At 33.9% G+C, this 13,267-nt stretch overlaps 1 protein-coding gene across 1 annotated transcript in view; it reads left to right on the top strand.

Moving 5' to 3' along the window:
* The window catches only part of LOC120341800 (uncharacterized), a 39,344-nt gene extending 26,393 nt beyond the window's left edge, over positions 1–12,951 (top strand). The window contains exons 14-22 of the mRNA XM_078110852.1: positions 36–141; positions 770–884; positions 1,031–1,085; positions 1,485–1,592; positions 2,332–2,391; positions 3,089–3,296; positions 4,262–4,542; positions 4,778–4,844; positions 6,291–12,951. Of these exons, the coding sequence (XP_077966978.1) occupies positions 36–141; positions 770–884; positions 1,031–1,085; positions 1,485–1,592; positions 2,332–2,391; positions 3,089–3,296; positions 4,262–4,542; positions 4,778–4,844; positions 6,291–6,844 (1,554 nt within the window). The 3' untranslated portion in view covers positions 6,845–12,951. The remainder of the gene's footprint in view (positions 1–35; positions 142–769; positions 885–1,030; positions 1,086–1,484; positions 1,593–2,331; positions 2,392–3,088; positions 3,297–4,261; positions 4,543–4,777; positions 4,845–6,290) is intronic.
* The last annotated feature ends 316 nt before the right edge of the window (positions 12,952–13,267 follow it).

Genomic DNA, 13,267 nt, shown 5'->3' with positions numbered 1-13,267 from the left:
CTATTACATTTTAATGACTAGTAATATTTTTGAAGCCGCCTCCTTTCTTGGCAAGAAACAACAGCACTGGACATGATGGAAATTCAATGAATGGGTCAAGATATGGTCCAAGACAAGGAGGATATGGTGGAAAACACCAAGGTATTGTTGTTTTTCATATTTAAGGAATTCTCCAATTTATCATTTATTTTCATAACCATGCCCAATTTTCTCGTTAATCCAATGAAGATTTGTTAGATCAGTTAATGTTGGATCATACTTAGAATGAATTTTTAAAGTTTTGATATTTGTAGTTTTATTTGTATTTCTGGCAACTAGTGTTTTCCTAAAAACATTAGCATGATCAGTGATGTCATCAGTTACAGGTGACCGACTGATCCAGGGTGTAGTCAGGAATATTCAATAGGGGGGTTCTGGAATTTCTAGTTGCCAGGTTAGACCGTAACAGCTAATGGGTCTGGCCATAAAACGTTGGTTTTCAGGAGTCTTTTGGTCTAAAAAGTGTTTTAATAAGCTCGAAAAATTGGTATGCATGATGCAGAAAAATGCTTTATATAATATACCTGTTTTGATTGTAGTGAGTGAGGGATTGCGGTTATCTTTATAATTTGCTTTTGGGAATTGCACTGAATCTAACTTTTACTACATAGAATAGCTTATTTGCTGCATTTCATAATGGATTTTATTCAAACCTAATTATTCGAATGACTTGCCGACTTATCCATGTTCAGTATGTTAAAATATTATTTTTATTTTGCTTTGTTTACAGACTCAATGGAGGGGTCTAGTGGTGCTTATAACGTCAGTGATATAAACAACAATTCTGCAAAGCGGCAGAATTTCAATAACGACACTGTGCCTAGCGGAGTATACAACGATATCAAGTATGTATCCGTCATGTTTTTTTTTAATGTCTTGCAGCCATGTGTAGAGATTTCATATTTTTACCTTCTATACAGTCCACAATGCTTGAATCATTCTAAACCAATCATGTGTTATAAATATTTTATTGCTTGCTACTATGTTTTAGCTCCAGAGGTGGACGTCAACGTAAACCAAGAAGAAATGGTGAATCGTATGGCATTGTAAGTATATTAATCTAAAATCTTTACACCAGAGCTTAGCCAAGAGATTCCGACTGAAAATGAAATCCTTTTAGGTCATTGCAAGAATATAGATACATACATTCTTTGTGGTATTGCATCATAAACTCTTGTTTGGATACAGAAAATAATTTTGACGAAAGTCAAATATGACAGAAAGTAAAATACTTTAAAGTTTGACCTAAAGCTTCGTGTTTCACTGATATTATACAGTTACCAGAAGTTCACATCAATCTTTATGCTTAATTTTTGAGGTATTGAAAAACCTTACCCAAATCAAAAAGTTGATATGCAATTTTTGCTCGATTGTCAAGCTTTTTCAGTTTTATCATTTTTCCTATAACTAGATAATTGAAAACCTATTATGTTTTTTTTTCACAGCCTGGGAAAGTTTCTCCACCAGAACCCATGAACGGTCCGGTTTTACCGGAACAATCCTTCAACCTTGAAAGTACTTCGTTCCCACCTTTACCTGGTCCCGCATCAAATGTGAGTAATATAAAATTCTTGAATTATTATTGAGAATAACAATAGTGTTCCTTCTATTCTCATCAACATGTTTAAGTTCGATTATAATGACATCATATTTTTATTCTCTGGTGCAATATGATAATTCGATTTTGTAAATATTTCATAGCCCCCTATCACGAATAGTTGTCTTTGATAAATTGCTCAAAGCAAGATCATTGACATTCCCTCAGAAGCACAGGGAACATCTCTGAGCAAAGTTAAAAGTAACTAGCATCAAATTAACTTGGTTGTGAGGATTGAAGCCGCTAAAGTCATCCCATCACCAATACCAACAACAATCACCAATTTATTCATAAATATCATTATTTCTGTTGCCGGTTATCGATATCATAAGAATTTAGTTTAAATGAATATTATTTCAAAAATTAATACTAATCAAGAATGATCCATGTTAGGAATACAGGTAATGATTTTCTGGTAAATAAATCGATTTAGTATAATTGAAATTGGCCAGAAATCAGAACTCTGGGACATATATGGAATTCCTATTTATTACTGATGTTTGGCTCAACCATTTAGACTCAAAATTTTGCTCAGAGTCTGATAGGCTGTTGTAGTTGTAAGGACTGAATATTTCAAGTTGTCGCTGACCTCCTGCACTCCGTTTTTATTTATTTCATTTCTTACTAAAGGAATTTTTCAAAAAATGTTTCATGACAATTGACAAATGACAATCCTTTTTCCTTTTCTCCAACAGGTGGATACCAATCCTATTGCAACTGCAGCAGATTCTGTTGTGAAAAAACCTCAAGTGCCAGTAAGTATTGTTTTATATTTCCTCACGAAGTTGTGCGGCAATATATATGGTAGAATTTAGAAACAGTTATATAATCTGTATTCCTAGAAAATATTTGGCATGAAATCAAAACTTCCTGGATTGGTGAAATAGATTATCAGCTGTACTGCCTACTGGTAATCATCAATGTTTCAGGATAAAAAAAATTTGTGTGCCTGTCTGTGACTTTTAATATATTTGAACTACCTATTTCAGCATTACCACATTAGTCACTGTCACTCAGCCATTGTATGACTCAAACTTATCACGCTACTTAGAAATTGGATACGTTTTTTAATAATAGAAACATTGTCCCCCTTCCATCATATGTTTATTAAACATGTCCAAAAATGACTGGATGAAAGTATAGCCCATTAAACACTTATAGATAATTTCTAAGCATGTTCAGTTGTTTAGCTTTATTGATATCAAGTTCTTCATATCAAACTACTCTTTGGAACTAGACCCAATTACTGTGATACTTGGTATTTTGTGGCAGGTGTTTATTTGTTTTTGTCATAAAAACCTCTCGTTTCATTATTTTTGGTATGTATAACTGCCTATCTGATGTTTTCAATTCGATAACGCCTCCTAATGTTGATATTTTGGACTATATATCGTATGATGTTTCTTACGAATAAGCAATTTTTACAAACGGATTTCAATCTTCATTCCACAGGAATCATATAAGAAAACATTAAAAATGAATCTCGATAAAGTTCCACAATGTGTTTCACCGCCTTCGATGACGACGACTACAACGATAACAACTACTACTGTGCAACAACCAACTTCGTTGTCATCATCAATATCAACTACGACATCGGCTATCGTCAGTCGATCTCATCCAGTTGCAAAGGAAGAAACTATGCAATCTGCCGCAAAAGGTTAGTAGAAATAAAATTCAGCTCAACATTTTATACTCATCTAGCGGAAAGAAAATTTGTTAGACAGGCTATCGAATATTAAGAAACCTCTGATTTTTGAGTACTAGTACTCTCTGAGTACTAAATATTGGTAATATGTATACAAATACAAAGGAAAAATTCTCGCCGGTTGGGAAACCCTTAGCTAGACAGTGGATCCTTCCAGCATTTAAACATTTAACAGCATATTGAGATGTTTGAGATATATATAAAGTGGCTGTGAGTAGAGTGAGTTCATTTATCACTTCTTGGCCCACACGGATGACACAGTGGTGTGATTCTGTGATTCATTCTCGGAATTTTGTGATAATCAGCGTGCCCATTTTTAATCTCACTACTGCGCAGGTCTACTCAAGTCTATAAAAATATTAGTGTTTTTGGGAAATTTCAGGGTCATGACTCATAATCCAGCCAAACAAAATGAGCGATCTTTCGGAAGTGTTACGTGTACCAGGTTAGGGTTAGGCCATAATTTTATTCCGATTTTCCGAATTTTAGTTCTTTAGGTCATAGGCTTAGGCTTTGGTTCCTTTACACAACTTGATGTAAGTAGGCGAACAAAATTAGTTACCTCCATATTGGTACACACACTTCTGCAGCGCTGTTTTTTTAATATGGCCTTTCTGTCATCTGAAAAGACATAGAGCAGGCACATTTATGTGGCAGTGCAAATAAAAATTATAACTTCAAAGGTGTTTTTCATGACTAGTGTGGTCTCTTCCTGTTCAAATCACTGTTTATCTCAACTTTTATGGTTTTCCAAATTCGAACTTATTGCGTATACATTACTCTTATATGTTCTTGTTGAACACAATCTAATTCAAAATATATTTCATATTCGCAAAGAGTAAATTAATATTCGGTTTTGGTCATCTCTGTGTGGCTTGACTATGATCTTCTCATGTTTGTCTCATCAATGCATTCAGAACAAATATCAAAGAAGGTGAATGACCAAGACAACTTTCCTAACACAACAACAACGGCAACAACCGCACCGACGCCTCAGCAGCACCACCACCACCATCATCATCACCATTCTCAACATCATGGGAAATCACCTGCTAAATCACAAAAACAAAATGAGGCTGCAAGACATCAAACTCATACTGGTGACAATCAACAGAACACTGGTCACGAAAAATCAACAAAATCAAATCACAGACACCACGGGAAATCGCACAATAATAAATCAACGGCAGAAACTAAGGTGTGAAAATAAGATAAGACTCGAGCTGACTTTTATGAAATCATATACTTTGGAATTATTTGAAAATTACGCCAATTTAATATGAAGGGCTAACATTTTTGGTTTAAGTGATATTTTAAACACAATCTGTTTTTTCTTTGACTAATGTGAGCCATTTTTAAAGAATATATCCTGTCGTATTGATGCAACATTACTCCTCATTGATTCCATATATAATAATACTTTAATATTTCAGGGTAAATCCGAGCCACAAAAATTTAATACTAGTGAGAAGAACACTGTGCCTATTACTGCCGAACCAGGTTTGTAATTTACAATTTTATTGTCGAGTTTTATGAATGTACTATAATTTTTAGCTGCGTTGTGAACTTGTGATGTCTCGACTTGTGGTGTTTCAGAGGGTTACATTAAATGGTATTTTCAGATTCTTTCTATCTTTAACAATTTCATCTTTAGCAAGAAAGCTTATTATGCTTTGATTAATCCACATGAAAAATCCATTTATGATTTAATTGTATGCAACAGGCGGCCTGCGAGCCACAAGCCGGCCTGTCAAGCCATTTGGTGTGTCCCTTGTCTACATTCTCACTTTTTCCCATCAAGCAAGCGTAAGATCCTAATCTGACAGTTTATGTTTGAAAAGGCGCTCACATGGATAAAAATACATGTTTTTTACTCTTGTCGCTGCGTTAAATCTTTAATTGTTTTGCCCGGTGGATTTATTACTGAAGGCCAAGCGATAGCCGTATTTTCTTCTCTTGTCTTTTCCGCTGAATTTTTTGTGTAGCCCAGCTAGTTGGTTATAATGCCCATCGACAAAAAAAAATGTTACACACCCTCTGTTTAGAGCAGGGGTCTCCAACACGCGGCCCGCCAGCCAATTTTTTCCGACCCGCGTCATGGTTGGGATTTTTCCACAAAAAACTAAATTAGCACGATGTCAACTTTTAGTAGGTTTTATCGTGTCGTTTATCATCAAGAGTCCGGTCCTACAAACTGTAAAAAGTGAAGCAAAATTTCCCTCTGTTGTCCACGTTCATGTTTTATTATATTGTTATAATGCAATTTTAAATGCGATAATTTCATTTCGCATGTTTGTTGTGACGAAATAAACGAGTTTCGGTCAGTCCATTGTGCCCGAAGAAAGGTTTGCAAAGCTAATTACACATTCACTTTGCATACCTACGATATTGGCAGTTCTTATATTTGCGAGCATTTTTTTTCGACTATGAAATGTTGCAAGTCCGCCCTCCGCACACGACTAACGGACGACATCTGCATGTTGTCTTAAGACTAGCACACCAACGCAAAATAAGGCCAAACATCGATACCAAATAACCAGCACAAGTGAATGAATATATTTCATGTCTTGTTTGCTGTAAGATTCAAGTGTAATTTCAACACAATACATTCAGATGTACATTTTTGTACCTAATTTCTTGGTTTGCGGCCCGCGTGGTCAATAAATTTCAAAAAGTGGCCTGCGACATGTTTTGAGTTGGAAACCCCTGGTTTAGAGCTTTAAACTCCACTGTGTTAATTAACTTCACATGATATATCTCGTTTTCAAATCCAATGCCCACCACCTCACTTGGGGTGTGATAAATTGGTCGGGCAATGTATAACCGGGAAGATTCTGTTCCATTCAAAAATATTGTTTGACAATGACATGTCGTTAGATATCAGTGGAAGTGCCCAATGCGTGAATGAGTATCTATAATAATGTTATATTTACTATTTCGATGTAGGTAAGAAATTATCGTATGCGGAGATGTTGCAAAAAAAATCGGCTAAACGTAATCCACCAATCGTTCAAGACGAAAACGAAAATCATATAGACGCAAAACAAACTGATTCAGCAGAAGAAAAATCTAATACAACCCCCACTGCTCCTGCCCCTCATCGAGCTGTTGAGAAAGTTCAGGGGTCACAGATCGACGATAGCAATAAACAACATGAGGAAAAATCAACTAGTCCAACTGAAGATAATGACAATGAAGACGATAAACCGTGGGAGAGTGCGACACATACTAAACGTAGTCATCGATCTGATAGAAATTCATCAGACCATTCTCATCAAAATGGCTATGATTCTAGAAATGGTGGGTACCAGCGTAACGGCAATCGCGGCGGTGGTTTTTACCCACGTAACCAGGGTATGAGAGGTAAGGGCCGAGGTAGAGGGGGTGGATACGGTCGGGGCGGGTCAAGGTATGGCTACAATGGTCGGGACAGGTACAATTCCGCCGGTAGCGAACGATCAGTGGTTAGTAACGGTGACGTTCCTCAACGAAAACGATAAAGTAATGGTATTAAAGAATGACATGAGTTAAGAATCTGTAATGATTTAGTTGGTTGGACAAAATATATCTATCTCATCATGCAAAAAAGAGAAAAACATCAATGCAATTCCTCTATTGTCAACAAGTGTATGAAATCGGAAGAGAGTGTTCTAATGTTCACTGTGGCAGTCAAACGTTTTCATGAATCTATTCTATCCTTTTGTTCTTTCATGGAAGGTTCTATATAAGATTTCAAATCAATTGACAACTGCTATAGACTATCAATTGACACCATAAGTGTGCCTATACCATTCTCCTGAGTATATCGGTAATTCCCTCCCTTTTTAGAAAAAACGTAATCACTGTTGTTGAGGAAAAACAAGCATTTTATAATTGGCAATAAAATGTTATCGTTTTTTCATCCATAATACCACGTAAGACCAACATGCCTGACCTATTTCAATTCTTAGTTATTTATCTCCTGGAAATTGCCTTGTTTTGGTAAAGCGTGTTTATAATAAAAACACTTGCATTTTGATTGGATAGAAACTTGTCTCTTATGAAGCCCCAAGCAATTGACTATTTGGTAACATGTCTGTGTCAAAAAGCCATGCTCAACCAATGAGATTCAAACATTTTTTTAAACATAAATCGATATGGTATATCTGTAATTGCTTTTCAACTTATGTGGACAATTTCATTTTTCTATGTAATTGCGAATTACCTCATCGTAAGGTAAAATTCAGTTAGAGTTTGAAATGTAAGACTAACACATCCACAATTGTAACGGCATTCGAAATGTAAGTAATACTTTATCTTTGATGCATTTTATTTCGATAAAATGCACCCTAGTTTTTATACCTGTTCTAAATTTGGATCATGGATGAACCATACCCAACTGCAAAATGAGTATACTATTCAATGAGAAAGTCCCCATCACCTAATCCCACATTAAGTTCTGTTTTGTCCTCGTTTTTTTGAAAAGCAAAATTCAGTTAATTTCTCAAAAATATTTGTTCCCCTATATGTTTGTTATGTTCTTGATATTACTATTATTATTGCTCACTTTTAAGATCTTTAATTAACTGACAATCCATGTCACTCAACTAAAAATACATCGATTGAGCAAACACTGTTAATTTTACAGAATTTTTGCATTGTCGATTGAATGATAGCAGTGCCTTGATGTGGTTCAGTCATATAGGCATTCAAAATGCCGTCATCTTACGTCCAATGTGCTTCTAATATTAATGAATCACCAATTTGGTATTGTCTACACTCCTATGATAATACACTATTTAGTGATTTCTGCAGCAGGCACAGAAAGGACTACTTTAAACATTACAGTTTCTGCAATGCAATTTTACCATAAAGAAATGTAATATTTTGCGAGAATCAAATTGGTTTTGGTCTTTGGATTAGCGAATATACCAAGTTTTGTAAATCCACCACCTCTCATGAGTAGACATAACCTATACAAATCGTTGCTTATTTGGAGGGAAATATGTCGCAGTGCTCCAACGGCATGTGACTTTTTGCGCTAATTTGACAAAAAAATAATATTGTTTGTGCTGTTTTGCGTCGCTCTGTTCTCTTTCTTTTTATTTGACTTTTTTGTTTTTATTTCTTTTCCTTTCTAAAAACTTAAAAAAATGAGAAAAAGTATGAATATATGTGTTTTGCTTCTGTCATTATTATCAACAATAATGATGTTGTTTTATTTTTCAGCAAATTTTATAATTTAAGCACGCTTCCAATTTTTTTTCATCCATGCTTGTCACAGTAAAAAAATACCTTTTGCCAGTCATGGTCCATACATAAGTTGTGTTTTTAATATGCTCTGCTTGAAAGTCCCACCAATGCTTAGACTACGGCGAAAGAGGAATATTCTAAAAAAAAAAATGCGAAATAACGAAACATAACTATATGTTTGCAATTTCAAAAAGCACGCTCACGGTACTTTTAAGTCACCTATAAATCTTTGCAAAGTTGTTCATAAAAGGTTCTCTTGTGTGACGTGATACCATTTTCATTCACAATGTTCCCACAATACTATGTGTGCCAAAAAAGATTATGCCATTACCGGTATTTTACCACAGCCTGTTATTATATGAGTAGATTTACTGATTAATACACATTCGAATTATGAAATACAGTTGAAACATTTTGGCGTGTAATTGTGCTATGCTTGTATTACTTAATTAGAGATTGAAAGTTAAAAATACACTTTGACTAAAATTTTCATGGTTTTGAATAGATGCCGCTTGGATTGAAAAAGAAATATTTCCAATTATAACTTTGATAGTATCTCCATCAACATTGATGTTATTATCAATGCTAAATTTGTACAGTATCAACTTTGATTACGAAAGGCTGTGAGCCATTACTTCTTATTCTTTGTTTTTATTTTAATATGTGTTGCTTAATTTTTATTTATTTATTATAATTTTGTGTGTTTTCGAGGAGAGATCCACTTAATGCTGTCAAAAGATTCCCAATGTGTGTGATTCTATAAAAAAAAATAAGATTATGATTTGAGTTCTGGATATTTCAGGGTTTGGTTGTGTTTGTTTGTTTTTTTCCATCGATTTTTGTCATTTTGATGATTTTTTTTTAATAATTTGCAAATTTTCTTATTGCTGCTTGAATCAGAATATGTATGAATTAGAACAAAACACTGTTTTCATGATTACTTTTTTCCAAAGTATGTCCGCTTCGAGGTACGCAAGTGTTGTGTTATCGACTATTTTGGCACGTTCGTATTTATTTAATTGTAAAATCTTTTTGTGAATTTATAGTGACACGATTCTTGTTTAATGATTATAATGTGCATCTAAAAGTGACCTTCACTTTACTAATTATCTTTTAATTATGACCAATGACAATGTTTACTCGAATTATGGTTTGGGAAAAAATGGATTCATACTTGAAGGGCCCATGATTTTCTATTTCTGTTTCTGATAATTTCATAATTTTTATTTTATTTGAAAATGCTAAATCAGAATTATCGCTAGTTGCAACCATGATTACGGTATATTGTTTTTCAGACCGGAACTCATTCTCATCAATTTAAAATATAATTTTCCTCAGGCCAGGATTTTTTATTCTGTATCTCGAGTGAGCTCAAAGACTCATGCATCATAAAAATCAGAATTTGATGCGTAATTTTAAGTTCAGACTATGAATTCAAATTTCTATATTTAAGGTAGTAAATATTACAGATAAATTGATTTTATAGGTGTTTTCTTTTATCTCAAAAATTCTCCAAACACTTTTCTCTGGCTTGTCGTCTTTGGCGCACTGTGAGATATCGACATTTATCAATTTTGAGTTGCTGCAAGTGCAATCTCTCTTATCCATTTGTAGCGATCCGAAAGTGACCTATTTTTTTGTACTGTGATTTATTGGTAAATTGGGTGCCTTCAATCTTATCGATGGCCTGTGATTTTTGCCCAGACTATATCATTTTTGAAGTAAAGATGTCATTGTTTTACTTTTGTATCAAGCATGCATTTGTCATTTTCTTGTGGAAAGCAAGCAATTTGACGTTGAACCACATGAAAACTGAGTCTCTTCTAAATTTAAATATAGAGCTGTCATATAGTAAAGTACTGAATCTTTGTGTTTCGTTTCATATCAGAAACTCAAATTTCTTAATATTCTAATTCAGTGGTTCTCAAACTATTTAAGCCTTTTAAGAATTTGTAATCCCCAAAAATAACTAGCTAATAATAAGCTACAAATAGTTACCGTAGGTGAAAGTATGTTTTATTTAAAAAACATGTTGAAAATATATGGATGGAATTGCAATTTCCAAAAAGAAATGTGAATATCCAAAACAAGGCGGGCAAGATAAAAATCTAACAATATTTTATATTTAATTAGCTTCACGCCCCGCAAAAAATTGTCTACGCCCCACCGTTTGAGAACCGCTGTTCTAATTCTTTAATTTGCTTAATATCTCAAAGGGAAGGAGAATGATCTTGTCTTTCTATTGTTTGTTTAACACCAACATTTTCTCTCATAAACTTATGATGACATGAACTAATTAGAGATAACACAGCTCCCTAAAATGAAATGCTTTCTTCACTGTGTTTCGTTATTTGTGGCAGTTTACCCGAAGGTCTGCAGTTCTTGTCTTTTCATTTTCATGTACCAGGCCATATAATAATTATTTATCATTGAATCTAATCATTCAGTAAAGATGATTTGGCAAGTCTAAAATTAGAACCCATATTGCTGGTACATTTCTGATGGCCTAAACTTCACTGTCCTTTCATCATGGTTCTAATAAATACTTAGCAACACAAAGCAAATAGTTGAATTAATGTTGCTAATATCGTTATTTTGTATGCGCTCTCCTTGCTGATCAGCTACATTCTGAATCTGATCATGTGTGCTAACAAAGAAAATTGAAAAAGTGTTGAAAGGGTGTTTATTCCATTCAAAAATCTGATGCATTTACCATTCTATTCCTGCCCCGAATGTAATGTTTGTTTTAAATGTCGAGCAAAACTTGGATTTAATTCAGTTTGTCGGGATGTCAAAAGCAATGTATATCTACTAAGTCTTTACTCTTTCTTAGAATTTAGTCCATAAAAGCTGAAATGATTCTTTTTCAAATTTTTTCGTTATCGTTTCATTTTTTAACTTTAGCTATTTATTTTCATCCTATTCTGATAGTCTTACAAACGTCTGATTTCACAATATGCCTATCGTGAAAATGGTTTTATTTCAAGATGTGATAGGCCACTGGCAAACCAAGCAATTATTAGTTCATTTTCCTAGCTGGTTAGAAATCACTTCGAGCCTTGGCTCTGGGGCTTCATTTATTACCTCAGAGCGGGGCTTCAGCTCCGCTTTCATAGCCATCGTTTTTTCGATATGACCACTACCATATAACATTAGCCCATATTTGAAAATAAAATATTAATGTTTTAGACATACTAAACTAGGAACTAAATTAATGTGAGAAAATAAATTGGAAAATTATTTGTATACTTGAAATAATTAGATGATTAGGAGCCACTGAAATTTTTGGTAGCGCCATCATCTATTATGGTAAGCTTAGCTCTGGATCCAGCTCCAACCAAATGTCACCTGATTTAAATATAGATAGTTCCACGGGCAAAATAGGCGAAACCCTTTTATTCATATCAGACCAATTTATTTCTCATCAGATATATATAAAGTTTATGCTTCCTTCGGCGTATTTTCCCATAGGCAATGATTTCGGAAAGTAGTGATTTTAAATAATAATACAAGTTGTTAATTATGTACAACTCATGTTTGTGGTGCATAAATGGCATCATAAAGATACTATTATTTCTTAAAATATTGCTTTTAGGGGTGAGCTGGTTGTGTCGCTTTAGAAACTGTTTCATTTTTTTTTACTTTATTTTTCAGTTTCAGACTTTGCTTTGATATTAAGATTATATGAATGTTAAGGAGCTTTGTATACTCCACGTCAATGTTTCTTGGAATAGGAAGGAATTGGAAATCTTTTTTTTTTTTGAATCTGGAAAAACCGAATCAAATAGTGCTGTCTATTTAATTAAAATTCCATTTAGCAGACCTTGTGGGATAAGTGCCTATAGTATACCTTAATTTATGCCAAGTTTCTGAAAAATATTTTATGCTCTCTTCAATATAGGACAACATTATGAAACATATATTCAAAGGAAATTTGGTTTGATTTCTTCTGTGATATCATCTCACCTATGTTCAGGTTCAGGAATGCGCTTTGAGAATGTGCAGACAAATTGAATATGCCCTATATTAAAAATTACATTTATTATATTAACATGTTTTAAGTTGATATGCTTACTTTCTCGCATGGAACCCTACACCATTATTGTAGCATGCTTCAGCAAGGCTTTCATTCAATGCTTTATTGGTATGCTCAAATAATCTTATGTTTCTAGTTCTATTGGAGTCCTGAAATCTTTTTCTGTTTGGTTGTAAACGTAAAAAACTAATGAGTGAACTCGAATAATCAAATCTACCATCAGTTGACTGGTGCTTGAAACAAATATCATTTGATACTTGAAAGTTTTTCTGTTTTATTCAATTTCAGAATTTCTTTTCTATTTATGTTTTTTCTTGTCTTCTGTTTTTAAGCAGACAACATTTTCTAATACTTATATTTTTTGTCTTTTACTTCGTTTCTGTCATAGAAGTGACACCAGGTGTCGCTCCCACTTAAACCTTTATTTCATGGTATTATCTTGTTCATTCTAAAGACTTATTTTGCTTCAAGGAATGTTATAAAGCCATCGGTGCCAATTGTGTTGAAAACGACTCTCCTGGTTACTTTTGCCAGATGGAATTACATCAGGCTACTTTCTATATTTGGGGGAAATTTAAATGACCGCTCCAACCTTGTCTCAGACTTGTTTTGCGCTACATTTCATCAGTTTCGTTTTATATATGACTTGCTAGTC

The sequence above is a fragment of the Styela clava genome, chromosome 3, assembly GCF_964204865.1.
Source record: "Styela clava chromosome 3, kaStyClav1.hap1.2, whole genome shotgun sequence".
Classification (NCBI taxonomy): domain Eukaryota; kingdom Metazoa; phylum Chordata; class Ascidiacea; order Stolidobranchia; family Styelidae; genus Styela; species Styela clava.
The sequence above is the reverse complement of the archived record's forward strand: the minus strand, read 5'-3'. Positions and strand labels throughout refer to the sequence as shown.